We start from the raw sequence: 13376 nt of genomic DNA on the forward strand, positions 1-13376 counted from the left end.
TAATGAAAATACAATCCAAGAAATCCTAGCTAAAGACAAATCATTGGCTGTCTAAGCACTTGCTGTCTGATTTTTCTCTCCTTGATGCCTAAACAGACTGCTGTGCATAAATAAATATTTAATATTTGTATCTAGGTCAGTGTATCTTTTTCGCTAAAACCCCACATTGCATAATTAACAGCCTCTGTGAACCAAATAAAACTTCAACTTTTATCTTTGCATTAAATCAGAGGAAAAACTAGCAGCAGACTCAGTACTGACACAGAGTGATTTCCGCTGTAAACATGAGAGCTTAGCACACTGTCCTCAAATGTTATCATCCAAATACCTAGGCAAAAGTGATTTGTGTACCTTATTGAATTTTATGTATTTATTTACATACCACATGTCAAGATTTGGCCAAGAAGAGAAACAGATCTCTGAACTCTTGGAATTTAGGTTAGCAGAACACCAGTTTTAATTTCAGTTCAGTGATATAAAATAAAATGGAAAAAATGTTTCATTTGGGAATCAATGCAGAGCAATGATATGACAGTGTGTTGCGGAAAAGACCATGCATATAAATTAGTGAAAATCCTTTTTGGGAAGCCCTACTCTCTTCTCAGCTCATATATATAAAGATAGATATATCTATATAAAAAGAGTGCTGGGGTCTGTTCAAATCCAAATAGACAAACAAAAAACTCATTCTTTATTGTGCAAAGACATTTGCGTTACTTTTCCAAGTGTCCTGTTCACAAAATATCAGTTCAAGTCAGTAGATGAAAATATGTAATAAAATATTGAAGACTGTAGTTTAATTTGGGCGAGGACAAATTTTGAACCTTTAATTTCATTTTCGATTTTCTTCAGTAAAGATAATATTAAATAGAAGATATATGTTGCATTTGAAGAATCCTTTGAAGCTCTTTTGAAAGATTGGATTATTCACTGCTGTTTGGGATGTCATTTTGGCTAAGGTTCTCTGGTGAGTTTAATCAAGTTAGCTGTTAATAAAAGGCATTTAACTTGTTAGAGTTTCTCTAAAAGGTTAATAGCAGTCAGATATGAAAGAAGATTGTTAGGGAAACAGTCATTGAAAAAAGTTGCATTGTACATCTGCACATCGCAGTGTGAAAGAAACTATTTCTTGCTAGAGATTTTCTCATTAATACATGGTGTGTATTTAATTCTTCAAATGTCTTAGCACTTACATTGTTGGCTAAGTACAGTGAAAGTTTGACCTATGTACATGTATTTTATGTGAAGTTTTGAGTGGAGTGGACTTAATACAAATTTTTTACTATTCCCATTACATATATTGTGATCAGCTTGAACACTGTTTGTGCTTCCTTTCCTGTTTATTTTCAAGTCTCATGCAGGTTTTCCTGGAGGCTTTGGTATTGGTAGTCCCTGAGTAAACTCAAATCTAATTGTGAAAGATGACTTTTCAGCTGGTGCTGAAACTCTCAAAACTGTGCTTCTTATGTTTTCAAAGCTTGAATGTAAGGAAATGCCATATCAAAGTCTCAGCTTTGATTATTTTGGAAACTGCCAAGGTGTCCATCCAATGGTTGATTAAAAAAAAAAAGTCCAAGATTTTAAAATCTTTCAGTTTTGTTTCTGAGATCTTTGAAAATTTTTTTTATTCCATTGAATTAATGTAATCTTGACTTTAGATTTTGGGTTGGGTTTAATATTTTTATGATAACCATTTTTTACATATCAATACATAATCAGTATAATTAATGAGTACAATTAGTATAAATGGTCTCTTCTGCCACCTTACCCAGTCATACATATACAAATCAACATTGAAAACATATAAGCAGGTCCAGAAATTTAGGAAAATATTTCAGAGACCAAAACCTCTCACCATCTGAGATGATGCATGAATTTTTTTAGCTTCTGGGGTTGTGCAGAGCTTGTAAGAAAATCCTGAGTGAGGTGTTATGGACTTATTGAAGATACTCAGGCACAGCTTTTGAAAACATTGATTTGATTGGATTTTACTTTTTTATCCAACTGAAGCCACTGTAGGGTATTTGAATGTTGACTGGCCTTGCTTTTTATCTGCATTATTACTTGTTGTTAACAATATTGGCTACAGAGAAAGTGATATGCTGATTGCTTGCTCTGTTCATCTATACCTCCTCCATCCTAATTTAAATATTTATATTACTGTAAATTATGTGCTACTTCCCCCCGCCCCAAAAATTGAGAAAAAAAATAATAGCAGTTGGTAAGAATTTCTATTAAAACAAATGAATTCAAACTGATGTTTAAGCTTTTTACTGGCACTGTGTTGCAGGCAAACTGAGTGATCAACTTGGCCAATTGTCTGAAAGGCCATCTTGTGCTCTGCTAGAGCAAAATCGATACGAAAAGGCTGTGAGGCCTGATGGTGCATTGTGAAAAGTTGTTTGAACACTTCATATGGGCTTTGGACCTGTTAGCTTTTATAAGTCTAATTGCTGCAGACAAATTGAAAGTAGAAGTGCTTTCAGTGGTTGCTGAGTTTGTCTTTTGACTTAGAATTAACTGAAAATGTGTATACGGGTATTCCACAAGAGAAATAATTTCAAAAATAGGTGCTTTTTTCTCCCTTTAGTTTAACCATTAACAGATTTTCTCTCTCTGACATCCTTCCTCTTAACGTTTCATTTTGATTCTGTGTTGCATATATTCTAAAACACATCTCTGAGTTTATTTGCCAGAATTAGCAATTTGTTGTTGGTTGTGTGTGTTGACTGGGAAAAGGAGCGAATTGGGAAGAGGAAGATTTAGGAACTGAGTTTTTAAAGTTTGTCTTTTGCAGAGTTCTGTGCGAAATCCGCAGGATTTCACCATCACAGGCAGGGTCAGCAATCAGCATAGCCATTTGCGTGATACCTGATAGGGACTTTGCGGGGTGCAGAGAACATGAGAGAGTTTTTAAATACCGTGTTATTAATCTGTTTTATGAATCTGAATTAATCCTCTGTATAATCTATACACAAGGAGGATAAAAGATTTTAAAATTGAAACTAAATGGCATAGCCTCCTCTGAAACAGAGGAGTGACTACATTTTCTTCCCTTTTACAGCTGTGTCTTTCTTGCTGTGAAATAGGAGGCAGAAGGTTTATGAAAAGGTCCAGTAGAAGCCATTGAGAAAGCTTCACACATCCTGCCCTTTAATCAAATCTGGTTTTTCCATCCTATAGGAAATGGAAGCAATTTACTTCTGGCACGATTTTGTTCTTCAGAAATTAAATCCTGTTGAATTCAAGTCCAGAAGCGTCTGCTGTCATAGACTGGAGTTGGGCACTCTGTTTTCAGCCTGACTTGGAAATTGTTGATCCTTCTACTTTTACATATTTAGCTGCTAATCTTGGTTCACAAGCTTGGGAAATTTTGGGAAGCTCCGCAGGCTGTTTGTGTTCACCGCACAGCAGCTCCTTAACACTGCAGACACCTTTGATCTCTTCCCAGTCTGTTCCTTTAGAGCAACCCTGACTGTGTAAAGATAAGAATGGGAAAAATTCTGCATGTCTTAGAGGTAGCAGGTCTGTCTGAAGCAAAACTCCTTTTTTTAGAGTCAGAGATAAGAGTAGCAAGGGCAATGGTCTAAAATATGCTGGTGTTTGCATCTGCTGCACCTACTGCCTGCTTGCTGCTTACTTGATTCACAACCAAAATTGAGCACTAGGAATTCTCTGCCCTTTGCTTTCTCTTCCAGCCTTGCTGCTGGATGCCATTAGTTACCTCCAGAAATCCATTTCTTTCAGCATTATATTATCACAACACTTTAAATACAAGCCCTTTATGCCATTTGGTGTATGTTAACAGTTTTTGCCTTGGCTGTCAGACAGTAGTCAGGGATGGACCCTGCAGGTTACCTCACATGGGCATCCACAAATAACCTGTCAGCTCAGCAGGCCCCAGACTTGGTGACATGTGGCAAACAGTGGCTTTAAAGAAAAAATGACCATTACTGTTGCACAGAGTGAAAAGACTTTGAATTTTGTATTGCAGAAAGAAGAGCAAGTCCTGAAATATGTGTACTGTCAATTTAGTCATTAAATGTAGATAAATTTATATCGCTGTGGGCAGGTAAATGTAATTTCACATTGATGTTACTGTGAATTAGAAAGCTGCAGGGGAAGATAACTGAACATTAATAAAATAGTCACTTAGAGGAACTACCAGTTAGTTTGATCACTTGTGAATGTAAAGAATCATAGAATTCTAGAATGGTTTGGGTTGGAAGGGACCTTACAGATCACCTAGTTCCAACGCCCCTGCCATGGGCAGGGACACCTTCCACTAGACCAGGTTGCTTATCCTGCCATCCAGCCTGGCCTTGGACACTTCCAGGGATGAGGTGTCCACAGCTTCCCTGGGCAACCTGTTCCAGTGCCTCATCACCCTTACAGTCAAGAATCCTTACATCTAATTTTACATCTTAGATGTCCTTACATCTAATCTAAATCTACCCTCTTTCAGTTTAAAGCCATTATCCCTTCTCCTATCAAGAACAGTAACTTGCAGCAGGTCAGTACTCGTCCATACTCAAACTGGTCTTGTTTCTTGGGCATAGGGTATCTGACTTACTTTCTATCTAGAGGAATACAAATAAGTGCCATGGACTTTAGTGCAGTACCTCTTGGCAGCATTAGTACCTTTTTTACCTTAAGTTGCTCTTGCACATTAACCAGATTTTTTGCCAGTGTACCATTTTTCTTTTGCACCAAAACACACACATATGTTACAAACTTATAAGTAATTTTTTAAAGTTATTATTTAAAGTATTTAAAGTTATTATTTAAGTATGAATCACAAAGTATACAGTCGTTTCCAACCTGTTAAAATATGGAAACATTCATTCATTCAGATGTATTTCTGTTCTGTGCTGTTTAGGCACACAAATTAAACAACAGTTTGTCAAGCAAGATACCATGCTGTTGATCCGAACAGTGATTTTTAACTCTGATAAGCTTACAGTCTTTCTTAAATGAGCAAATAATCTGAGGAGCGTAGACTCCATGCATACTCAAGACAGAGAGCAGCACAACCTGAAGATGAGTCTAAATGCTGAATCTGATTTAGCCTCTGGTAGTTGGCTGTTTGTAGCCTGACTGCTGCAAAGTTGATTTTTCGAAGGTTCATAATGTGGCCAGAGTTGAGCCGTTTTTCACAGATGGGGCCCTGCTAAATTTCAGATCCTTACTTCAAAGCAAGATGGTGCTAGAGCTCTTTGACAAGATGGTCACCATTTTTCTTATTATGGATAAAGCAGTGTATTGTCTTCCCTGAACTCTTCAGAAAGAATGGAGTATTTTGGTTGAAATTCTTAAAGCAGAAATTTGGAGTAGAAAACTTAAGTCTGTCTTTTAGAAGTTGACACTTACATATAAGCAACTTAAAACATCCTCTCATAAGAACTGTTGGGCAACTTGCATATTGAGGATGTTCCTGCTCCATCTCTACTAATAAAGAAGTTTGTAATAAAAATGATTGCCCTTTTCGGAGTGAGAAAAAATAAAGGCAAATTCAAGAACTAATGAATAAAAACATTTCCGAATGAATAGCTTGATGCCTAACGGTGGCAGGTTTATTTTAGAAAGCTGTTTTTACATAACATCATTGGGAAAAAAAAAATGATGAGCTACAACTTTTTTTTTTTTTTTTTAATAAAAGGTAGCTTCTTATTCACAGAATCATAGAATGAATCATAGAATCATAGAATGGTTTGGGTTGGAAGGGACCTTACAGATCATCTAGTTCCAAGTCTCCTACCATGGGCAGGGACACCTTCCACTAGACTAGGTTCCTCAAAGCCCCATCCAACCTGGCCTTGGACACTTCCAGGGATGGGGCATCCACAACCTCTCTGGGGAACCTGTTCCAGTGCCTCACCGCCCTCACAGTGAAGAACTTCTTCCTTACATCTAATCTAAATCTACCCTCTCTCAGTTTAAAGCCATTACCCCTTGTCCTATCACTACATGCCCTTGTAAAAAGTCCCTCCCCATCTTTCCTGTAGCCCCTCTTTAGGTACTGGAAGGCTGCTGTAAGGTCTCCCTGGACCCTTCTCTTCTCCAGGCTGAACAACCCCAACTCTCTCAGCCTGTCTTCATAGGAGAGGTGCTCCAGCCCTCTGATCATCTTCGTGGCCCTCCTCTGGACTCGCTCAAGCAGGTCCATGTCTTTCTTATGTTGGGGGCCTTGATCTAAGCATAGTCATTCATAACTACTGATTTTTCTGAAGAAGCTTTTAAAATCCAAATAATCATCTTTGCAAAAAGAAAGGGCACAAGTGATGCAGCTGTCTTATTCATGCTCCTGCTCAGTTGGAATTTTTTCTACTGAATTAACTAGCCCTTAAAAGGGGAATCAGTGTCTTTGCCTAGGTTTTACAAGTTTTGGGGGCCAGATATAGGGGAAACATTGGTTTGTTTGGTCAGGACTTCTAATATATTATATACTGAAAACAGGTCTCTGCTGTCTGTAGAGTCTTCTGTAGTGAGGGCCCCTGCTGCTAAAATATTGACTAATTGGTTATGTGACATTTAAGCGACATGAGGAGCATCTCTAGTGTTGGTGCAGTGTCATGGTTTAACCCCAGCCAGCAACTAAGCACCACGCAGCTGCTCACTCCCTCCCCCCAAGCCCAGAGGGATGGGGGAGAGAATCGGGAAAAAGAGAGTAAAACTCATGGTTTGAGATAAGAACAGTTTAATAAAACAGAAAGAAAGAAACTAATAATGATAATAATAACAACAATAAAATGACAATAATAATAATAAAAGGATTGGTATATACAAAACAAGTGATGCACAATGCAATTGCTCACCACCTGCCAACTGATGCCTAGTTAGTTCCCGAGCAGCGATCCACCCAGCCCCACTATGCCCAGTTTATATACTGGGCATGACGTCACATGGTATGGAATACTCCTTTGGCCAGTTTGGGTCCAGGTGCCCTGGCTGTGTCCCCTCCCAACTTCTTGTGCCCCTCCAGCCTTCTCGCTCGCTGGGTATCAGAAGCTGAAAAATCCTTGCCTTAGTATAAACACTGCTTAGCAACAACTGAAAACATCAGTGAGTTATCAACATTCTTCTCATACTGAACCCAAAACATAGCAGTGTACCAGCTACTACGAAGACAAGTAACTCTATCCCAGCTGAAAACAAGACATGCAGTCAGTAAATAGCTATGGTGTATAATTACTAATACTGCAGAAAGCTGAAATGTTTTTATTAAATAGAATTTATATGTTGTCCTGGTTTCAGCTGGGATAGAGTTAACTGTCTTCCTAGTAGCTGGTACAGTGCGGTGTTTTGAGTTCAGTATGTGGAGAATGTTGATAACACTGATGTTTTCAGTTGTTGCTCGGTAGTGTTTAGACTATAGTCAAGGATTTTTCAGCTTCTCATGCCCAGCCAGCAAGAAAGCTGGAGGGGCACAAGAAGTTGGCACAGGACACAGCCAGGGCACCTGACCCAAACTGGCCAACAGTGTATTCCATACCATGGGACGTCCCATCTAGTATAGGAACTGGGAAGTGGGAGCAGGGGATCGCCGCCCGGGGACTGGCTGGGTGTTGGTCGGCGGGTGGTGAGCAATTGCCCTGTGCATCATTTGTACATTCCAATCCTTTTATTACTACTGTTGTCATTTTATTAGTGTTATCATTATCATTATTAGTTTCTTCTTTTCTGTTCTATTAAACTGTTCTTATCTCAACCCACGAGTTTTACTTCTTTTCCCGACTCTCTCCCCCATCCCACTGGATGGGGGGGAGTGAGTGAGCGGCTGTGTGGTGCTTAGTTTCTGGCTGGGGTTAAACCACGACATATGTACCCTCTTTTAACATAATCTCTAAGGCTGTAACTTCTTTTTTAAAAAAACATGCCTTCATATTTAAGGGTGGGAAGCATTATGTGATGCCATGTAAATGCCAATTATTCTTAAAAAAAACCTAAACACCCCCCCCCTTTGCTTGAATTTTAAGTAATTACCAATTAATGGGGGGTTTTAACCAAATTTCAGTTACAATACTAAGAAGAATCTGAGTTGCTATTCTGCAATGTTACATTTATATTGGTTTCTGTGCATAGTGTCATATGCTTTTCTAGTTTTTACGTAACAGTTTGAAAATTACTGCAACGGTTATCATAACCGTGTATTCCACAGATGTCTTGGGTATGGGTTTGATCCACGAATAAGGAATTAAGGAAAAGGGTACACTTAATGTTAACCCTTGTAACCGCTTCCCACCCATACAGTGGGTTGTATCAAGTAACTTCCCTATGTAAAAAAAGTGGACACAACTCAAAAATTTTAAAACCCACCTGCATTTTCAGGATCTACTCAGCCTTACTGTTGTTGTCACTTCAGATTCAGTAGATATATAAAGTATGATTGATTACACATTCATAATCACTGACTGCTTTGCTTGCAGTTGTTTTTCATGCTTTTTGTTGAATTTAGAATAAAAACAAGTAGAATGACCTTGCATGGAACGTGATATCAAAGTTACTGTTTTTCTCATTGTCACTTCATTTTGCATACTGCAAAAATACTAATATCAACAGCTTCTTACTAGGACAGCTGTGAATGACCTTGGCTCTTTTTTATAAGTAAAGCACCACTCTTTGGTGTTTCATCTCTTCAGCTTCTTTCCATACTTTACAAAACATCATTACATACATCCATTAACAAATCCATTAAAATATGTAAGTATTTCAGGAAGAAGACTGAAGTTTAAAAATAAATAGGGAAATCAGCACATTTTTAAATACTCAAGTATGAACAGATAATGCATAGCAATGCATAGTTAAGGAAAAAATTCTAAGATTTACAAAACCAGGTTACACCTTCATTAACTTAAATGATTATTTCATGTGTTTTTTTAAATGGAAAAATAACTGACTATCAGTCTTTAAACAAAAGCTTTTGCCTCTTCAAATGAGTTAATAATAGAGGCAGTCATTTAAGTTGTGCCTTGACACAGGAAAAGGTTTTAGTTTCGTTCTGCTCTCCCATACCTTCCTTTTTGCAGAAATCAAAATTCAGTCATCAAAATTACCTTCAAGCATGTATTCTTCAAGCAATGGCCTGTCCTGGGATATATTATTAAAATAACGTTGACCTTCTTTTAGGCCAAAAGGGGAAACAAAATTGTTTTTCATATTAGACTGACTTTCATACTGATTAAACAAAAATAATTATAAACATTATGTGGTTATAATACAAAGGAAAATCGAAGTTAGACATATTCATGGTGATAAGTTCAATAAGCAGTCTATTACTCTGTTAAGAAATGGAAGAATACAAATTCGGGAATTTACTTGAAATACTGTAATTGTATTGTGAAAATCTAAAATATTTGCTTTCATCAAGAACGCTCTTGCCATTTATGCTCACAGTCAAACTAGGAGCACATTTACAGACCCATTTAGCAGGAGGACCCTTCCAGTCTGGAACATGATCCATCTTCTACTCTGTAGTTTAATCTTGAGCCTCTTTTGGGGACACCATCAGGTTTTGTTCTCTTGCTTTCTGGTAGTTTGGATCAGTTTCTGCAAGGATCTTGTGAGACGCCAGATTGCACAGGTGACAGATTGCATGTTCTGTCATCACTTCCATAGAAGCAGTGGAAAACTTTTCACCCTGTTGCTAAATGTGGTCAGATTTGCACTAAGCATAATGCTGTAATTGACCTGTAAGCACTGGATAGTGTATTTTTAATTATTCCTTTTTTTAAACTGGATTTTGAAATTAAAATTGCTTACTTTTCATGAGTGGTTTGGTTCAGTAAGATCTAACAGATTTATCTGAGGAGCATTGCAAAGGAGATGTGCTATGTATTTGGCCTGATGCACTGAATAGCAATCTTACTTAAAAAACATAGTTTAATGTAACGCATCATTTACCAAACTAATTATGTGTTCTTTAGCTGAAGATCTCATTTAATTAGAGGACCAATTTTTGCCAGTTTGCATCCCTAATCAATTTAAGGGTTTTTTTTAGTGAAGAGCAATTCAGGTGTCCTTAAACCTTAGCCGCATACTAAATGCACTAGGGTCATATCAGCATGTTGCATCGTGTCTGTGATCAGCCCTAGGGACAGAGACAGCCCTCCATTGGGACTCCGTCTTTGTCTTTGCTTGGCATTTATTCAGGTAAGAAGGCAAGTTGTGCCTGATCTTTTCTGGATGCATCATTCTTCTTCCTCTTAACCAGCTGTGCAGGTCAGTGTGTTGAGGTGAAGCCCCACTTCACCTACACTCATCCCCACCGACCTTAACAAGTGAACAGATGAAAAATTAGTTGGGGAGTCTCCTTTCTGTTGAGGACTGGCTGTTCCGTTGAGGTGAAGATACATGTCCTTCCCCTTTACCTCCCTGATGGAAGTCAGATGTTTAGTCATGACTATTCCCTAGGTATAAAAATATTGGAAGCTCAAAAATTGGATATGCCTTGATGTGAGCAGTTGGTCAATATTTGGGGAAAAGAGCTATGTGAGTGAAATAATACCATACTTAGAAGGCATAGCCATAGAGTTTTCTTTTCCTATACCTATATATTCCTATACAGGAACTCATCGCACCAAATAGCAGATTTCCTTGCAAACATTTTCTAAGGCAGTCTTGTCAGTCCAGTTGTCTTCTTCATGGAGAAATGTTTTCAGCTGCTATTTTTGTAAGGAAATAATACTTCTTCTGTTTAGCCTGAGTATTAAAAACTCAAGGGAATGCTGGCTACCCTTCAGAGACCCTGACTGCCATGGGTAACTGGTGGCCATTACATTTCTTTCACCTTGATAAGATTCAAAGCCATGTATTTTCTTAGTGTTTCACTGATTTTAAAACAAAAAGGATACAATTAATTTCTATTTTGTTTTTAACTACATTACTTGCTATAAAGTTAAAATATACTGTTTCTCACGGTTAACTTTATTTTTGTTCTCTATCCAAGTTGGATAATGGAGATGAGCAAGCAGCCCAGATCAGACGTGAACTAGATGGACGACTGCAATTGGCAGAACAAATGGCAAGGGTAAGCGGTTGCTTTCATGACCAAAACCATATCTTCCTCTGAGATTGAGTGGGATGATAGGTAGCATGTGTTTCCAGTTTCTGATTCTAAAATTAAGTAGAAGATCATTTGAAAACAGTCTGACAGATGCATTTCTTTCTGCTCTGGAGTATCTGTGTCAACAGGGCTAGGAAGAAAGCAAAATTTCTTTTTGGAAAGGCATATGTGGTGTGATCCTACATTTTCTTCATCAGCAAGTCCAGTGGTGAAACAAAGGGTGTATTATTTGAACATTTGGGATTATGTATTTTGGAACCAAAATAAATCATGTTTTATATACACAAGTGCATTATGCCCTGCTTAGGGTATAACCATAATGTTTGTTTCTTACTACAGGTTATATGTGATATACTTTTAAAGTGTATATATAATATAGCTTACATTTATAGATTAAGTCCAAGTTCATAATGGTTATATTAGTATTGCAAGTAAGAAACTATGAATGAGTCTTGTAGGTCAAATTAGTGATGATTGGGTAAATTATAAATTCTTTTTGTAAATTTTAGAAAGCCAAGCCTATTCTTCTCTCCTATAGCTTGCATTTTATTTCAGTGGACAGGATTATGCCCTTCTATATTAAATATCACAGGTGGGATTGGTATTGTCCCCAGCCATATCTTAGTATATGTGGGAGAAAGACTCCTTTGTCACAGAAAGGCAATCTCAAGTCTCTTCAACCTTCTGTGAAGCCTGCGCTTATAACCCAAGTTGTCCAATAATCCTATGTTTGCTCTGTTGCCTTCTTGCCTTTAGCTCAAAAGTTACAAAACATTGGAACCATATGTGTTATACTGTGTGTGCAGAAGAAAGTATATTATATTAATATGATATTAACTGTAAAGCAGTAAAGATTTGCCTGTTTCTTTAAAAGGAAAAAAATATCATTTAGATCTATGAACTTCATAAATAACAACATGGAGGTGTAATCTTCCTAAAATGCAAAATTATGTCCGTAACAGTTTCAAATTCATTTTAAAGCAAGTGAAAATTCTAAGCACTATTTAAACTGTGTAAATCTTGTTCATTCTGTTTCTAATGTGTATACAGTGCACAGCTGTAGATTTTTTTAAAGAAATATTTATTTATCCATTTTTTACCCAAACCATTACTTGAAAATTCTCATAATTGCCAGTGTCAATTGCACAATTTTGCACAGAATAAGGAACTCCATGTCCTACGTGGTACATCAAGTCACAAATCAGAGTTTTCATACATCTTTTTACACTGCTTAAAATGTAGCTTTTTTCATGGTGGACTTTGAGAGCTAGTCCTAATTCTAGCAGCTGTGAGAATTATTAACGTCATTTAAGCCTAAGCAATCAATTGCTGCAAAATATGAACTTCACTCTCAGAGCTCAAAAGCAAGGTAAAAAGCTTTTTGATACTAGATTATGTATTCTAGCATCTTTGTTGGTAAAGAAAAAGGTTTTCAGTGATTACCTGCCTGTATGAGAATTATTAAACTGCAGTCTCAAAAGATGAGCACAGCTAAAGAGAAATCTCTGCATATAGCTTTTTTTGTTGTTCTTGAGGTCTCATTCATGGTTCCTATAATACATTACTTGCTGATTTTACAAGTTCTTCATTATATATGAGAAGTTTATTTTAGCAGAAAGGATAATTTAGCCTATTTAATGGAAGCAAGAACCTTAGAAATATGTTCATCTATGACGGAATAAAATCAGTGGGGAATTTGTGCGTGTATTTGCCCATCTTTTAAAGTAGTTGAAAGCAAAGTATGAATGACCTAATGGGCTTTTCCACCTATTCCACCTAAGGTAAACTTTTATGTGATCCTATGAAGAGACTACCCAGTGTCTTTTCTCCTTGAGAAATGCATCCTGAAAATCCATTTTAGCACTCTCAGAAGGCAGACCTAAAGGCTAGTGTGTACATCAGCCTGGTCAGTGTCATGTCTGTCCCCAGGGTCTTTGTTTCAGGTTATATTCCAGTATGTTGCAATCAGAGTTCCCAGAATTCCAGTGCTGTGCTGGGGGATGTGTTCTTCAGATGATCCGGGCTTTTCAAATCAACGTGATTACATTCCTGTGTATGTGCACTAAAAAAATAGTGGGAAAACTCCACTATTCTTGTTGTGTCTCTAAATTATTTTAAATATTATGTGCTATAGCAATTTTTTACAAATCCACCATCTTAAAAAAGGCAAATAAAAGTTGAGGGGGGAGGGTGGGAGGGGTGAAATTGGTAGCCCTCAAGAGTCTTTATGGAGGATCCTCACCCTTTTTTTGTGAAGGAGAGAAGTGGCTACAAACATTCAGCTTTTACAGAAATAAAGGCCTCCATATATTCT

At 37.4% G+C, this 13376-nt stretch overlaps 1 protein-coding gene across 1 annotated transcript in view; it reads left to right on the forward strand.

Annotated features, from left to right (window-relative positions):
• CADPS2 (Ca++-dependent secretion activator 2) overlaps window positions 1-13376 on the forward strand; it is a 271004-nt gene that overhangs the window by 70954 nt on the left and 186674 nt on the right. Inside the window, exon 4 of the mRNA XM_010581326.1 lies at window positions 10946-11026. Coding sequence (XP_010579628.1) covers window positions 10946-11026 — 81 coding nt within the window. The remainder of the gene's footprint in view (window positions 1-10945; window positions 11027-13376) is intronic.

Source organism: Haliaeetus leucocephalus, unplaced genomic scaffold (assembly GCF_000737465.1).
Source record: "Haliaeetus leucocephalus isolate CR32 unplaced genomic scaffold, Haliaeetus_leucocephalus-4.0 Scaffold763, whole genome shotgun sequence".
In the NCBI taxonomy this organism is placed as follows: domain Eukaryota; kingdom Metazoa; phylum Chordata; class Aves; order Accipitriformes; family Accipitridae; genus Haliaeetus; species Haliaeetus leucocephalus.